Here is a 16,505-nt window from a genome sequence, read left to right as displayed (position 1 = left end):
GGTAGGCGGGGAAGACAGAACAGAATTCTGGAAAGAAAAGCAGAGTCAGGCAGATGACATGGTTCTCCTGCCAGAGACGGATGTAGGTTAGAATCTTGCCAGTAAGCCACAATCACGTGGTGATACACAGATTTAATAGAAATGGGTTAATCAAGATGTAAGTTAGCCAATAAGAGGCTAGAGATAATGGGCCAGGCAGTGTTTAAATGAATACAGTTTCTGTGTTATTATTTCAGGTGTAAGCTAGCCGGGCGGGACAGAAAAAAAGGGCCCCATGTTCTAAGCAAAACTGTTCTTGGACAGTAAAGAATTACAGATTCACAATAGGACAGACTCAGACATAAAACACCTCTAAATGGGTCATACTGTTGAATAAATGTACATAGGCTTGGAAGAGAAAACATAAAGAGTATAGAGACTCATAAAATAAAGCTAATGCTTTAAAAAAAGGGGAGGTAAAATCTTTAAAGAGACAGAGAGCAGATAGTCACAGATTAAAAAAAAACAAGCCACATAAAAATGGAAAATTCAGAGTCTGGATTATGTGCATTGTGTTTTCTTTAAATTTTTTGACTGTAAATGAGCTAAATGCAGAGAGACATTTCATTGTATGGGCTGCCAAGCTAAACCAGCATGTATATTATAAAGATACCTTCACTTCAATATTTGGGTCTAAAGATATGATGCTTTGGAAAAGAGGTTCTTCTTTTTATTTTCACAGAAGATGAGAACCTGTGGATTGCCTCCAGGCCAATATGGTATGATAGACCACGCCCACCTGAAAGGTTGCTGTGAACACCCTCAAAAACTTTCTTTGCTCAACTGCTGACTGAGATGAACTAGCATACAGAATATACCATGAAAGACCTGATTAACAGGGCTACAATACAGCACAAAGCAGTTTGGAGAGATAAAACTGCACCCACATTCCCAAATATTGTTTATAAATGTTCTTTTACATTTAAAGAGGGATATGATATAGATATGGATAGCTTGCATTGGTATGGATTTTGCTTTATTGATATAAATTTAAGGTCAATCTTTTCATATTTCTGCTCTTGATTAAGGCATTGTGATTGTGTAGTTCATTTAAAATGTAATGTATAATTAGGAAATATAGGTTGTTAATGGATAATCATTGATAATAGTCAAGCTTATAGTCATGTAAGTTAGATTTTCTAGATATAAAGAGATATATTTCAGTTAGGCATTATTCATATCTTTCAAAGACTACAGAATATGGCATTTAAAATGTTTTAATAACTTAGGAGTTTTCATGACAAGACACATCTGCTCCTGGCAGCACCAATCTACTTCAAGAGGAAGATGGGCATCGAAGAGGCTCCTTATGGAGTTGGTAAGCCATTTGGGCAAGAAACTGCTCTTGCCTGGACTGTTGCATAAACTGGACATGAAGAACCTACAGAGAGATGACTGCTGAACTTGTCTAAAGGTGAGATGATCCTTTGGGGTTCCTGCTTCATGAAAGAGTCTGCGAGACATTCTGCAGGATACAAAAGAAAGTGACTGAACTGTCTTTAAAATTTCCTGTTTCATGGAAATGTCTGCTGGATAATATGGGCCTGTAGGCTGAAGATGGATGACCCAACGGTAAAAAAAAAAACTTTGTGTGACTGTACAGGCAGCGAGATGTCTCTATCATTTCTAGAGTTTTGGAAGTTGCTTACAATGCACTTCTTGTTTACTTAGGTAATATTATATCCTTCTGGAGTCTCTGATAGAGTTGAAGAATAAATAGTTATATATTTTTCTTAGTTATGATAAAAGATAAAGTAAATATAAATATTGTAACTGTAATTCTTGCTTGATAACTGTTTTGTTATATGTAATTTTACTATGTTAAAGTGAAAGCCTTCTTTTTTGTTTAAATAGAAAAAGGGAAATGGTGTAGGAGGTCCTTCTATATTTGTGTTCCTTTCATTGGTTGAATAAAGAAACTGCTTTGGCCTTTTGATAGGGCAGAGCACAGGTAGGTGGGGAAGACAGAACAGAATTCTGGAAAGAAAAGCAGAGTCAGGCAGACGCCATGAATCTCCTGCCCGAGATGGACGTAGGTTAGAATCTTGGCAGTAAGCCACAATCACGTGGTGGTGATACACAGATTTAATAAAAATGGGTTAATCAAGATGTGAGAGTTAGCCAATAAGAGGCTAGAGATAACGGGCCAGGCAGTCATTTAATTAATACAATTTCTCTGTGATTATTTTGGGGGTTAAGCTAGCTGGGTGGGACGGAACAAGGGGCCTGCGCTTCTTACAACAGAAAATAGAGCTTGAATTTTAGTTCTGAATAAGTTCATGTAACTATTAGTAGAATTTCAAAGTCAGCTTCCACATTATATGTAGATATGACTATTTAACTATAAAGACCAAAAGGGCAGAGAAAAATAAAGAAGTAAAATAGGAAGGGATAGGGTTGCAGCCTAGCCTCATAGGCACAGAGCCCTAGGTTTGAATACTAACACTACATAAAACCAAACACGGTGGAACAAGCCTATAATGCTCTCCCTAAAGAGGTCAGCCACGGCTTCTTAGTGAGTTAGAAGCTACACTGGGATATATGAGATCCTGTCACCAAAGCAAAGCAGGAATCATTAAAGTAAAATGAAAAAAAATTGAAATCTCATTACACTGTTGGTAGTGATTTTTTAAAAAATGGTGGCACTACAGAAAAGAATATAGCTATTTTTCACAAACCTAAACAGCACAGTGGCACAGACTTGTAATCCTAGTGCTTAGGATGCTGAGGCAGTAGGACTGTGAGTTTAAAGCAGGCCTGGACTAAAAAGTAATACCTTGCCTCAAACCAAACAAGTTGAAAATATAAACAGAATTACCAAAATTCAGCAACTCCACTTTTAGCTATATGGTTCAAAGAACTGAGAACAGCTATTACATACCCACGTTCATTGTAGCATTTTCTCCAATTGCCAAAAGACAGCAGCACTTCAACTGTTGTTTGGCAGATGAACAAAGAAAATATACCACACCTACATATCATATATGTAGGTTTAAAAACCAGGAAGACATCCTGAGATGCTACAACATGGACAAACCATAAAGACACTGTGCAAGAAAAGAACAAATATTATGACTCCACTAACAGGAAGTATGTAGAATAATCAAGTTCATAGAGAGAAAAAATATAAAAGACGTTGTCAGGAGCTAGAGGTGAGAGAAAAATCAATGAATTGATGTAGGTGGGTGTTGCTTTTATTGGTTAATTAATAAAGAAAACTGCTTGGCCTGATAGGTCAGAACATAGGTAGGCAGGGAAGACAGAACAGAATTGTGGGAGAAAGAAAGCAGAGGCAGGCAGACACCATAGCTCTCCTCTCCAAGATGGACGCCACAGTCAAGTGGCAATATGCATTAATAAAAATGGGTTGAATCAATATGTAAGAGCTAGTCAATAAGAGGTTATAACTAATGGACCAGGCAGTGCTTAAATGAATACAGTTTCCGTGTAATTATTTCAGGTAAAGCTAGCTGGGTGGGGGCCCGCCCCCATCCCTCTACAGAGGATGATGGGGAACTTATGCCAATCACATTCTGCTTAGGGTGTGTCCCCCTGGGGCCACACAAAACAAATAAAAGATCAAGGTACGCTTGCTACGTCCTCTCTCTCTTTGCCCCTGCGTTCTCGGACGGACCGTTGGGACTCTGATATAAGTTTTCCTTCATTCTGTTTATTAAAGCTGTATCTTTTATATTAAGCAGGTCTGGTTAATTTTTAACTACCGATCGACCTCGTCCCTTCAATGAATAGAGTTTTAGCATGGAAAGGTGAAAAGTTCTTGGGACAGATGTGGCAATGGTTGCACTGAAGAAAGAATGTACTCAATGTCACCAAACTGAAAATGACTGTAACTGTGAATTTTATATTAGCTTTATTACAATTAAATTAAAAACAATGTAAACAGCATGAAAACATGGGTATAGAAGAACTCACATAGAGATGCTTTTAAGGAAAGAAAATGAGAAGACTAAACAGAAAAATTCAGGATAATCTGTAAAATATATTCTCATTTAATTTTTGAGAAGCTAACCAGTGCAAGTTAAATCAGAAGCAACAGCTCCAAACTTTCAGTAGCTGAAAGCAATTAAAAGTGTTTCTTCTATCCAGTTCAAGCCTACCTGAGCAGCACAAGCTATTAAGCACGGCATCACTGTTACACAGAAACGCAGTTAATAGTGACAAGGGTTACAAATAAGGACCTACAGAGTGACCCCTCCTTCTCTTTGTAAGAGGGTAGCTGCAGGACAGGTCTCATGTGTTCCAAGCTAGCTGTGGACACACAATGTGGCCAAGAATGACCTTGTACTTTTTTGTTGTTGTGTTCAAGACAGGATTTCTCTGTGTTAACAGTTCAAGATGTCTGTAGACCAGGTTAGCCTTGAACTCACAGAGATCCACCTACTTCTGCCTCCTGAGTGTTGGGGTTAAAGGCATATGCCACCACCACCCAATTGATCTTGAATTTCTCCTACCTGCTAAGAACTGGGATTCACACCAAGTTTTATGTAGCACCTTGATGGACCCCAAGGCTTCAGGTATGCTAGGGGAGCAATCTACCAACGAAGCCATCACCTCAGAGCCCTGCTAACTTTCCACTGGCCAAAAAATAACTAACAGGGGCGCACATAAACTCAGGTTCAGGACGAAGATCAATGAGGAATAGGAACAGACAGTAGATACTAGCCTGCTGGTAGTTAAGATGCACACTACAGTTCTGTAAACATAAGTCAGGTACTCAGTAGTGCATGGAATCTCTATACTATGCACACAAATTAAGAGCAAATGTATGTTTTTAAATCACATACTGTACCCAAAATTGAAGGCGCTACCAGGAGGAAGAGTATATACAACAGAACTGAGCCATGAAATTACTTCTTTCAGATAGTAAGACAGAAAAGTCCACTTTACAGAATGTTGTTGGACTGAATTCCCTATCACACTGGTACAATTAAGTACAAAAAGCAATAAATAAAACAAAACAAAACAAAACAAAAACCCCAGGGTTTACTTGCTTTAAAAAAAGTGAAATGCAAGGACAACAATATGACAAGTTCCCAGACAGATCAAGGCAAAGCAACCACCTTGCACTTCACACAGTTCAGCAAGCAAGAAACAGTCTGAGCTTTAAGCAACATCAGATCTAGCTGCTACAATACCTCATTAACAATTAAGCACAAAGCAATACACAGAGACAAAGACAGACGGAACAAACTTAACATTAAAACCAAACTAAAGTCTATTTTAACAAGGATGTGACACCCCCATTACTTACCTCAGAGTTTGACGGTGAGTCCTTCACCCGGGGAGACTGAAAGACAAAGGAGAAGACTTGTTAACAAGCTCCAAACTGAGTTATCTGCAGTCAGGTTCAAGTAGCAAATTCCAGGGAACTGCAAATAACACTAACTACAGGTCAGCCATTCCATCCTGACCCATAAATTAACTCAAGGCCAAATTTTTTGAAAGAAAGAAAGCTGTTTGATATTAGTTTTTGTTCAAGCAGTCCATAATGAACGCATCAATATACTTGCTGTATGACTAGTTAACAGTTTATGGAAGGCATGGGGGGTTCATGCATATAATCCCAGCACTCAGGAGGCACAGGCAGGCACATCTCTGTGAGTTCAAGGCCAGCTTAGTCTACAAATTGAGTTCCAGGCCAACCAGGGATACACAGTTGAGACATACACCCCTACATATCCACTACAGCACTGGTCTCAAGCAAAATGGATGGAATACAACTGAGTCAAACAAAAAGAAAATTTAACAAAATAAGTTTTATAAGCAAACATCCATTCAGTGTATGTTCTCAAGTAGTAAAGGTCATACTCAAAAGCAAATTTCTTTCCATTAATCATAAATACAAGATTAATGTTTATGTTAATGATTACATTAACAAACATAATCATAAATATACTATATACCTACGATCAAAGGCCAAATCTAACAATCCTTTAGGCGGCTAGTTACAACTTTTCTTGTACATCCATATTCACAGCTATTATCCAGCTACATGTTTATTAACAGAAAACTGGACAAAATGTGGTAAATATACAATGGAATTTTATTCAGTCACAAAAAATAGAAAAGCATGGCATCTGTAGAAAAATGAGTGAAACTGAAAATCATTATCTAAGCAGACAAAGACAAATACATCATATACCTTTCCTTTGTGTCTGCATGCTCAGTTAATCTCAAGAGACAGCTGCAAGAGCTGAAGATATCATAAGGGGCATGGGAAAAAACAATGGAATGAATGCACATGACAGAACTGAATGGGGAGGTGTGAAAGGAGGAAAGAAACCAGCAAGACAGGAGCTGGAAACGGGAAGAGAAATGGAGGGAAGACAAGAATATTATCAAAACAATATAAACAAAGCTGGGTGTGGTGGCACACGCCTGTAATCCCAGCGCTCGGGACAAGCCTTGGCTACAGAGTGAGTTCCAGGACAGGCTCCAAAGCTACACAGAGAAACCCTGTCTTGAAAAACAAAAGAAACAGAAAGAAAAACAATAAGAACAAATAAACAGGAATGCCATAATGAAACTCACTACTTTGTATACTAATTTTTAAATTAGTTTTTAAAAATTCTCTAAATAAATAAACATAAAAACAAAAAACTAAAACTAGAACTATCATATAGCTCAGACCTACCACACCTTTGTATGTGCACAATGGAATTTAAGCCAGAGTCACAGAGATACATGTATGCTTCCAGGGTTAAAGCTGTGGTACTTACAATAGCCAAGACACAGAATGTTGGGGACTGCAGACCACCAGACCCTGAATTTCTTGTAAACAACTTGTCTTCCTCTGCTCTGAGCAGCCTGCAGCTGCTCTGAGCAGCAGGAGACCCTGATGGCAGGGGAGCGGGTTCTGAGGAGTCTGCAGCTGCTCTGAGGAGGAGACCCTGATGGCAGGGGAGCGGGTTCTGAGGAGTCTGCAGCTGAGAGATCCCGAGAGCTGGGGCGTGGCCAAAGACCTACATAAGCTGCCCCTGAGCACAATAAAGTGGACATTCTTGGCATTCTTGTATGAAGAATGACCAATGTCCCCGTGTCTGTCTGTCTGTGTGCATGTGCTTTTAAGTCTCCAGCTAAGTTCCCGGCTCGCATACTGTCCGTAGTGCAGGCGCTACAACAGAACCACTTCATTTTCAAGAAATGGATGAGACTGCAGATACTGTTAATAAGCAAAACTCAGACAAATACATGACATTTATATGCTTTCTGTTATATGAAGACAAATACATATGACATGTATATGATTTCATTTTCTGTTACATGAAGAATCCAGGTTGGAAGGGAGGAGATGGGGGGGGAGGACTAGAAGAGGGACACACACTACGGAGCCCAGGGAAGCAGATCAAGAGAAGTGGACACAGGAGAGACTTCTGTGAGGATGACGGAGGACGGCAGGGAAGATAAGAACAAAAGTTACTGGTGGATACACAGAAAGCACCACTAGGAAACCTATTACCTTACAAGTTCACTCAAGTTTTCTAACTACAAAATCACAAAATGACTGCTGAGCAATAAGTAAAATTCATCTTGTCTAGCACCTAATGAACGAGGCAGAAAAGCCCTCTTAATGCTAGTGTGAACAGATACTGAAGCAGCCAGAACCAGTATGGACATCAGACTTACCAAAGAGACATTACAAATGGTGTCTTGTGCCTATATTACTTACATTGTAAAACTAAGCAGTAACATGAAAAAATAACTAAGAAACAACATATAAATGCCTGATATTAAACAGACAGTTATATGCAAACACGAAAAACAAAGCAATAAACTACACCACTGCGATGCCTGACCCAAGACAGACTGCACAGAAAGACAAGATGTGCAACAGATTTGAGAGAAATGGTTTCTATTGCTGTGAAGAAACACCATGGCAACTCTTATAAAGGAAAACATTCCACTGGGGCTGGCTTATCATTTCAGGCATTTATCCATTATAGTAATGGCAGAAGTATAGTTGTATGCAAGCAGACACAGTATTGGAGAAGGAGCTGAGAGTTCTACATCTTGATCCGTGGGCAACAGAAGCAATTGTCTCACTGGGCATGGCTTAAGCCCTCAAAGCCCACCAGCACAGTGACACACTTCCTCCAGTAAGGCCACATCTACTCCAACAAGACCACACCTAATAGTGCCACTTCCTATCAACAAGCATTCAAACACAAGAGTCTATGGGGGCCATACCTATTCAAACCACCACATTCCACTCCCTGGCCCCCACAGACTTGTAGCAATATAATAATTCAAAATACATTAAGTCCAACTTTTTTTTTGTTTTTCGAGACAGGGTTTCTCTGTAGCTTTAGAGCCTGTCCTGGAACTAGCTCTTTTAGACCAGACTGGTCTCGAACTCGCAGAGATCCTCCTGCCTCTGCCTCCAGAGTGCTGGGATTAAAGGCGTGTGCTACCACCGCTCGGCCATTAAGTTCAACTTTTAAAGTCCCCATAGCCTATCACAGTCTTAACAATGTTTAAAAGTTCAAAGTCTCTTCTGAGATTCATGCAAGTTCTTAACTGTAATCCCCTACAAAATAAAAAATCAAAAAGTAGATCACATACTTCCAACACATAATGGCACAGGATATACATTACTGTTGCAAAACATAGGGAAGGGAACATAGTGAGGAAATACTGGACCGAAGCAAGACCCAAAACCAGCTTGGCAAACGTCAAACTCTACCTCTCCCTGTCTGATATCAAACGCTCTTCAGATCTCCAACTCCTTCAGCTTTGTTGACTGCAACACATTTCTCTCTCTTGGGCTGGTTCCCCTCCCAGCTAGCAGCTTTCCTTAACACAGAGACCACTGCTCTGGCATCGCCAACATCCTGGGGTCTCTACAGCAATCCAGTCTTCCCTTTCACGCCTTCATAAAATGACCTCTCTAGGCTCCATTCAGAGACACTCCTGGCTTTCCATAGTGGCAGAGGGAGCGTCCATAACCCTTTTCTTCTATCCTCATCTCTGAAGCCAGAACCACATGACCAAAGCTACCAAGTTTTGCTGCTTGCTGGGGCTGGAACATGGCTCCTTCATTCAATTACATCTTCATGAGCTTTCTATTTTCCACCTTTACTACCTAAGCATAGCTGTTCTGAAACAGGTCTGAGGACCAGGCTAGCCTCAAACTCAGAGATATGCTAGCTTCTGCCCTGAGTGCTTGTATTAAAGGCATGCACCACCATACCCAGCTTTAAGTTTTTCATTAATTCCTTTTCGCAAATTGGAAATTAAGCAGGGGAGATCTTGCTCTGAGGAAATCATTCCCATTAGTTCATTTCTTAATCTGTTTATCTCCTTGAACACAGGATTTAGCGCCATTCTACTTCCTGAAGATCCTTTTAGCCTCAAATTGTACATTTTGTATTATTACTTGCTCGGCTTGCTCCTTTTCATTGTAAATCCTCATTAGAGTTTACTAATAACCACATGACAGAGTTTACTCTAGGTTGTTTTGAGATTTCTTCTGCCAATGGAATTAATCCAAATCTCTTCACCTTAACCTCAGACAGACTCTTTGGACAAGGGCAAAAAGCAGTCACATTCTTCACCAAATAGCACAAGAATCTCTAGGCTACATACCAAAAATTTTCTCCTCTAAATCCATTTGTGTCCGGCCCCCATAGTTCAAAATCACATTCAGCAGCATTTAAAGCATCCCAATAATACCCTACTCCCGGAACCAACTTCTTAGAATTTCTATTGCTATGAAGAGACACCATGACCATAGCAACTTTTATAAAAGAAAATATTTATTTGGGACTCCCTCACAGTTTCAGAGGTTTAGTCCGTTATCTTCATAGCAGCAGGCAGGCAGACATGGTACTGAGAGGAGCTGAGAGCTCTACATCTTGATCTGCAGGCAGCAGAAGCAACTGTCTCACTGGGCATGGCTTACGCATATGAGAGACCTCAAAGCCTGTCTCCATAGTGACACACTTCCTCCAACAAGGCCACCACGGAGCACTTCCAACAGCGCTACTCTCTATAGTGAAGCATTCAAACACCTGAGTGTATGGGGGCCATACTTATTCAAACCACCATAGTAAACTTGAAGGACAGCACAGAAACTATCTAAAATTAAGAGATATAAATGTTTACCATTTGATCTTTTGTAGGACTTTTCTAAGCTTGATGTTTAATAAATATTTGCCAATTTTCATTGGCAAGACCTTAAAAAACTTAGCTATACAAAAAAAATTCTTAAAAAATCTTTACTTACTTGAGGTAAGTAAAAACTCAATGATGATAAATTAAGAGTCCTACTGATAGTGGGCATAGTGGTATAGAACTCTAAAATAACTCTAAAGCCATTTTTGACAACTCTGAGTCCAATTTCGAGGCCTCTCAGCAGTAGTGCTCCCCCCTACCCCAGGAACCAAGGACCTAACATCTACACATGCATGTACTGAGATGTTGAGAACTTTCTATCTCCCTGAATAGGGGCAAAATAACCCTTAGGTGTTGACTCAGTTACTGATGTTTTGACTCAATCCCTGGAAAGGGGGCAAAGTGACCCTCAGATGTTTCCCCTTACCTCATCTGATCTGGCAACCGCTCTCCACTCAATTATTGGTAATAGCCCTTTTGAATAAGCCAATCATAATAGTTAAAGAACAACCCCCAGACACCCCCCCTTGCTTCTGTGGCTTTTTTCTTTAAAAGTAGCCTGTACCAGTCATCCAGGGTCTTTCTTGCTTTTTGAATACTGAAAGACCCTGTCATGACAAAATTAATAAAATCCTCATGCTTTTACATCAGCTGTGGTGTGAGAGATGGTCTCTTGGGGTGACTCCTCCTCAGTGATTGGACCCTAGGGTCCAACAGTGGCACACAACTTTATTCCTAGCATTCAGGAGGCAGAAGCAGGAGGATCTGTATAAGTTCAAGGCCTGCTCTTTATAGAGAGTGCTAGAACAGCCAGATATACAGAGAAACCTCATTTCAAAATAAAATAAAACCAACAACTACAAATATTGCTCTAAGAACTCCTGTGAGAATAGATCCCACTAGGCAAAGATATAAACAAGCCCATTATTAAACCCACAAAAAAAAAAGTACTGAGCAGGCAAGGGTATAGAGCCCTTAAATACTTGGCATCCATGGAGACATATATCTTTGCATAATTTGGGGTAAGAATGAAGAAGCAAAGGAAAAGGAGAGCCCTAAGACACACATGCAAACATGGGAAGAGATCCAGTGTACACCAACTAGAGCAGTGCACTGCTCTCTCCATAGAAAGGGAACAGGCTTCAGGGATGTGGTCTGATGCTGCAAGGTCTTCTAGTTCACAGTTCTTTTGCAGTGTCTAGCCATGAGTACCATCCAGGGACTCCCCATATCAAGAAAGTTTTCACCTCTAGACATGGTCATTTTCATATATCCTAAATGTCTTCCCATGAGACATGCCTGTCAATCTGCTTCACAGAACTGCCTGGAAAACTTGTCAGCAGCCCTTGTCTTCTTTGCTATAGCTCATCGAGCTGTAACAAGAAGCACAGACGACTCCAGTCCAATAAAACTCACCCTGAGTTGGGAAATCGCTGCTCTTCCTTCCTCACTTTCCTCATCAAATTCGTCATCACTCCACTCCCAGCCTCCATCCTCTGTCTTGTGCAGACGGCCGCTGGAGCCAGGTACTCTCCGAACCTGAGCAAAAGAAAGGCATGGGAATTATGGTACTGTTTTGGATACATTGAACAGGAACCTCCATTCTATTTCCCATCCCTTCTGTCACCTAAATAAAACAGTGACTACATCATTATTATCCTGGTACGTCAGCCCATACGAATCCACACCCTCTAACCCTCAATCTGCTTTCTCTAGTACTTGAACGGCAACCGTCTTAACCAGTCTGCCTCAGTGCTGCTAAAACGACTCTGCTCTCTGGAAGGTAGACGTTGCCTTTTCTGTCAAGACACACTGGCCTGGAACACTACGTGGCTCAAGGTGGCCTCCATCACTGTCCTCTTCAGCTAGGTGGGTGTGAGAGTCACGGGTGCTTATCAGCACAGCAGGCTTCTCCAATCTTTTTGCCTTGGTTATCCTGGGCTCCACAGTAATGTGCAGTAGTCTATGAGCTGGGTACTCTGGCTCCTCCCATCTGGAAGCTTCTGACCGTCAATTGAGGACACTTTATTTGAATTACTTCAGCGATGCTCTTTTCTGGGATTCTCCATTTCTGAAACCCTTCAGTGCTGACCTTTCTGAGTAGCCCTCTGCTTTCTTATGTCTTTCTAGTTGACCCTCCTTCCTGAAACACTTCCCTATCTTTATCCTACAAAGTTTGTGCCCATTTTTTAAAATTACTGTGTTTTCAATTTACCCCAATGGATAATCTCTTTTAAAAACAACTTCACTGAGATATAATTCACACACCATACAATCTATCCAATGAGAAAAGTTCTACTGACTGGTTTTGATTTATTTAGAATTTACTTTAAAGCATTACTACATTCAAATTGAGAACATTTTGATCGCCATCCTTCATACACATCACAGCCACCAAACGTCACTGCCCATTTCTCTCCACTTTCCCCCAGTCCTGGGAAATTAGCCTACTTCACGTCTCTGTGCACTCTTGAACATTTCACATAGAATCATACACTATGTACTATTTAGGAACTGATTTCTTTAACTTACACATCTTAAAGGTTTATTTTATGTTACAGCATGGATTATAAATGCTCTTGAACTTCCAACTGGGATACATACTATAACACATGCATGCCTGTGTGTGTGTGTGTGTGTGTGTGTGAAGTTGAAAATACATTTAATCCACCTACCCTAGCAAGCAGCACAGCTTACCAACAGTAAACTCCAAGTAACGTAGCTGTCAGCCTCTCTAGGGAGCATGGACTACATATTGCTGGCCCAGGAAATGTTTGAAAGGGTGGGTGTTCATCTCCTTCCCTCCCTATTCTACCCTTCTTTTCTTCTAGTTTTTTAGATGAGGTATCACTACATTGTCCAGTCTAGTCTCAAACCTCCTTAGTTCAAGTGACCACACTGCCTCAAGCTCCAGGTTAGAAGTGTGCTACTATACTAACCCTGGCAACAAAGCAAGGCTGCTACCAAACATTTGCTGTTTTCTCACAAAATCATGAACTGACCCACTATCAGTAGAGCAGCATCTGTACTTCATTCTTTATCAGCAAATAATGGTTCACTGCTATGGACACAACATATGTTACACAATTGTTCATTGGCTCATGAACGTTTTTTACTTTGGGATTATTATGAATGCTGCACATTTCTTGAACATGCTTCCAACATCCCTGAGTGTGCACAGGTTATAGGGTAACTCTGTGCAGCCACTTCAGGAAGTGTCAAGCAGTTTTCAAAGTAGCTGCATCATTTATATCCTAATCAGCAAGGTCAAAGGCTATAATTTCTACAGATACTTACCAACAATTATTATCCTTTTTATGGTGGACATATTACTGGGTGCGAAAGATTAACTCCTTATTACTTTAACTTATATTTCTCTGGTTACAAATTAGAGTGGGCATCTTTTTTGCAAACTTATTGGTCATTTGCGCATATTCTTTGAAACATTTTATAGTCCACCTTTTACTCATAATAAAAATTGGGTTTATTTGTTACTGAGTTGTAGGAATTCTCAATCTTTTTATTAGCATTCATTTAGAGAAAGAGTATGTATGTTCACAGAGGTCAGTTCCCTCTCTCTTTCTTCTGGAAAAGTTGGTTCTCTCCTACAATGTGGTTTCTGGAAGTCTTCTTTACCTGCTGAGCCATCTTACCAGACCTGTCTTTTGGTTAGATAGCATTCTTGCTCTTTCTGCAAAAATAAACTTCTCATCTTCCAGTGTACAACATGGAATGAAAGGTAAGTAGAATCTAATTGTCAACTAACCCTCCTACTTTTAGCCTAACTTTCACTCTTATGGGTTTTGTTTTCGAAGTAGTGTGGATTGAATTCAAGGCCTTAGACTTACTAGAAAAGTATTCTGCCATCAAATTATAGCTGTTAACAGTATATGTGTACATGCTTATGAAAGGTACATGTGAAGTCATGAATATATGTATGTGTTCATGAACGCGTAAGAACCCAAGATCATCATAAGGGGTTATCTTTCCTCAATTGTACTTCAATTTACATTTTTAAGATTATTTATTCTACTTCATGTATGTTTTTCTTGGATGTGTGTGCACCATGTGCATACTATGGTGCCCATGAAGATCAAAAGAGAATACCAAAGTCCCCTAGGAAGTGGAATTGCAGATGGTTGTGAGTCAGCATGTGAGTACTGAGAATAGGACCCAAGACCTCTGCAAGAGCAACAAGTGCTCTTACCCACGGTCCTCTCTCTCCAGCACCTCCCCCTCCAGCACCTCCCCTTTACTTTATAAGATCGGGTCCTTGAAAGAACTGGAAGTTCGTCAATTTGCCCAGGCTGCTGGGTAACCAGTGAGCGTCAGGAATCCATTTTTCTCCATGCTCTCACTCCCCAGGCAGAGTTACAGGCTGCTCTGTCTCCCATGTCTGGCTTTTTCTGCGAGTTCTGGAGATGTGAACTCATGCTTTCATGCATATGCACCCCATTCCCAACTCCAGAATTTAATTTTGAGACAGCTTCTCACAACACTGCCCAGGCTAGCCTCACACTTACAATCCTTTGGTTTCAGCCTCCAAAATACTACAAGTGTTTTGTTACAGGCATATGCTATGAAACCTGTCCTGTGCAGTCCTTTGAGGTCAACCAATCTTAAAGAAATCGCACCACAGACACTGAACAATTTCAATTAGGATTTACTGCAATTACAAGCACAGAGATTTTAAACTGCATTCAAATTATTATTTCCGAATGTTACAGTATACGAAGAACTGACCTAGGCCCTACTAAAACAAAGCAGTGAACATAAGCTTTTGTTCTAGTAGTGTAGAAAGGCTGTCATCACATGATAGATAGTGATAAGTTCTTCAAAGTAAAGCATATCAAGAAGGAACAGAAAACTATGGGGCGGTCGGGAAGTGCAGTTGAGAAAGTGCTACACTAATGCCTAAAGTGAGCAGGACAATGAACAGTGCTCCCCCATGTGGCCAGCCTTGCAAAGGACCTTCCCGCTTCCCAGACATTCGACTTCAGTCATTGTGATTAACTGTGCTCTAAAACCTCTGTGATTCTGATAAATGACAGCAGTTGATAAATACAAGTGGAAAAAATATATCAGGAAAACGAACAGCAAGTGAAAATAGAAGGGAACCTTCTGTGTAGCCCTGGCTGTCCTGGAACTCAGAGATCTGCCTGCCTCTGCCGCCTGAGTGCTTGGATTAAAGGCATGCACCACCACTGCCTTTAAAGCAAAACCTTCTGAATAATGGCAGACATATCAAGTAGTAAACTCTAAGTTTCTACCAGAATGGTCCTAACCTCCCAGACAGGCCTTCTACTATCCCATCTACCAGAACGACCCTCATTTCCAGGCAGGCCTTCTACTATCCCGCATGGAACAGAGGACCCTATTCTTCTCCCTTTAGCCCATCATCAACCAAAATCCATGGGACAGCATTTCTTCACATGTGCTACGTCTCTTTTTAAGGGGAGAGGAGTAAGGAAATGGGGGGATTTTCTTCATGATGAGATGGCAAACATCAATTCTGCCCAAACTGGGACTTTAATAAGTTCTTTATGTTCAAATGATGACCAAAGTTCTTAGAAACAACACACACAGACACATACACACACACACACACACACACACACACACACACACACACACACACACAGAGACACAGTGCTTTGCTATAACATGTCTAAAGATAGGAGACAATATGACTTACAACCCAAGCTTGAAGTGCTATGCCAAGTCCCCACCTCACTCTGGACAGCTGGAAACAGTAATCAACAGGGGTTAGAAATTACTCACAACGCCATCCAGCCCCTTGTTATTCTAAGAGACAGCGGAGTAACACCTAAGCATGTAGCTGACAGGTATGTGCTGACTGAGCACATAAAATGCTTTTAAAGGGCTAAATATAAAGACTCCTCATTCCTATGAACAGAACAGCATCCACGCTAAAAATGCAAAATAAACAACAAAAAAAGCCCTGCAAATCTATTCTAAGCAACCTAAGAAAACTGAATTAAACCCCCACACACCTACTCACCTTTTTAGATCTTTCAGAAATGGTAGGTGCTCTCTGTAATATTTTTTCTTGAAGAAACTCTTTATTCTGGAAAATAAAAGTCAGTCTCAGAAACTCAATTATCAAAACTTTTTATTGAACCACACACTGACACAGAAATGTCAATCACAATATATGATAAAAAAAAATCTGTTTAGTGAAGAGATGACTCTTTTGACTCTGAAAGCTTTTATCCTGGATGTCCTTTGTTGACCCTGCATTTCCAAATATACTACTGCACTATGGTTGGGATGTGGGGCATTTATCAGTTCAGACACTAAGTCTTAAAAGG

General features: G+C 40.4%; 1 protein-coding gene across 1 annotated transcript in view; it reads right to left on the bottom strand.

Moving 5' to 3' along the window:
• Window positions 1–16,505, bottom strand: part of Oxsr1 (oxidative stress responsive kinase 1) — a 103,422-nt gene that overhangs the window by 10,439 nt on the left and 76,478 nt on the right. The window contains exons 10-12 of the mRNA XM_085689032.2: window positions 16,196–16,261; window positions 11,590–11,712; window positions 5,312–5,347 (exon numbers count right to left, since the gene is read on the bottom strand). Coding sequence (XP_085545158.1) covers window positions 5,312–5,347; window positions 11,590–11,712; window positions 16,196–16,261 — 225 coding nt within the window. The remainder of the gene's footprint in view (window positions 1–5,311; window positions 5,348–11,589; window positions 11,713–16,195; window positions 16,262–16,505) is intronic.

Source organism: Myodes glareolus, chromosome 4 (assembly GCF_982192425.1).
Source record: "Myodes glareolus chromosome 4, mMyoGla1.1, whole genome shotgun sequence".
In the NCBI taxonomy this organism is placed as follows: domain Eukaryota; kingdom Metazoa; phylum Chordata; class Mammalia; order Rodentia; family Cricetidae; genus Myodes; species Myodes glareolus.
The sequence above is the reverse complement of the archived record's forward strand: the minus strand, read 5'-3'. Positions and strand labels throughout refer to the sequence as shown.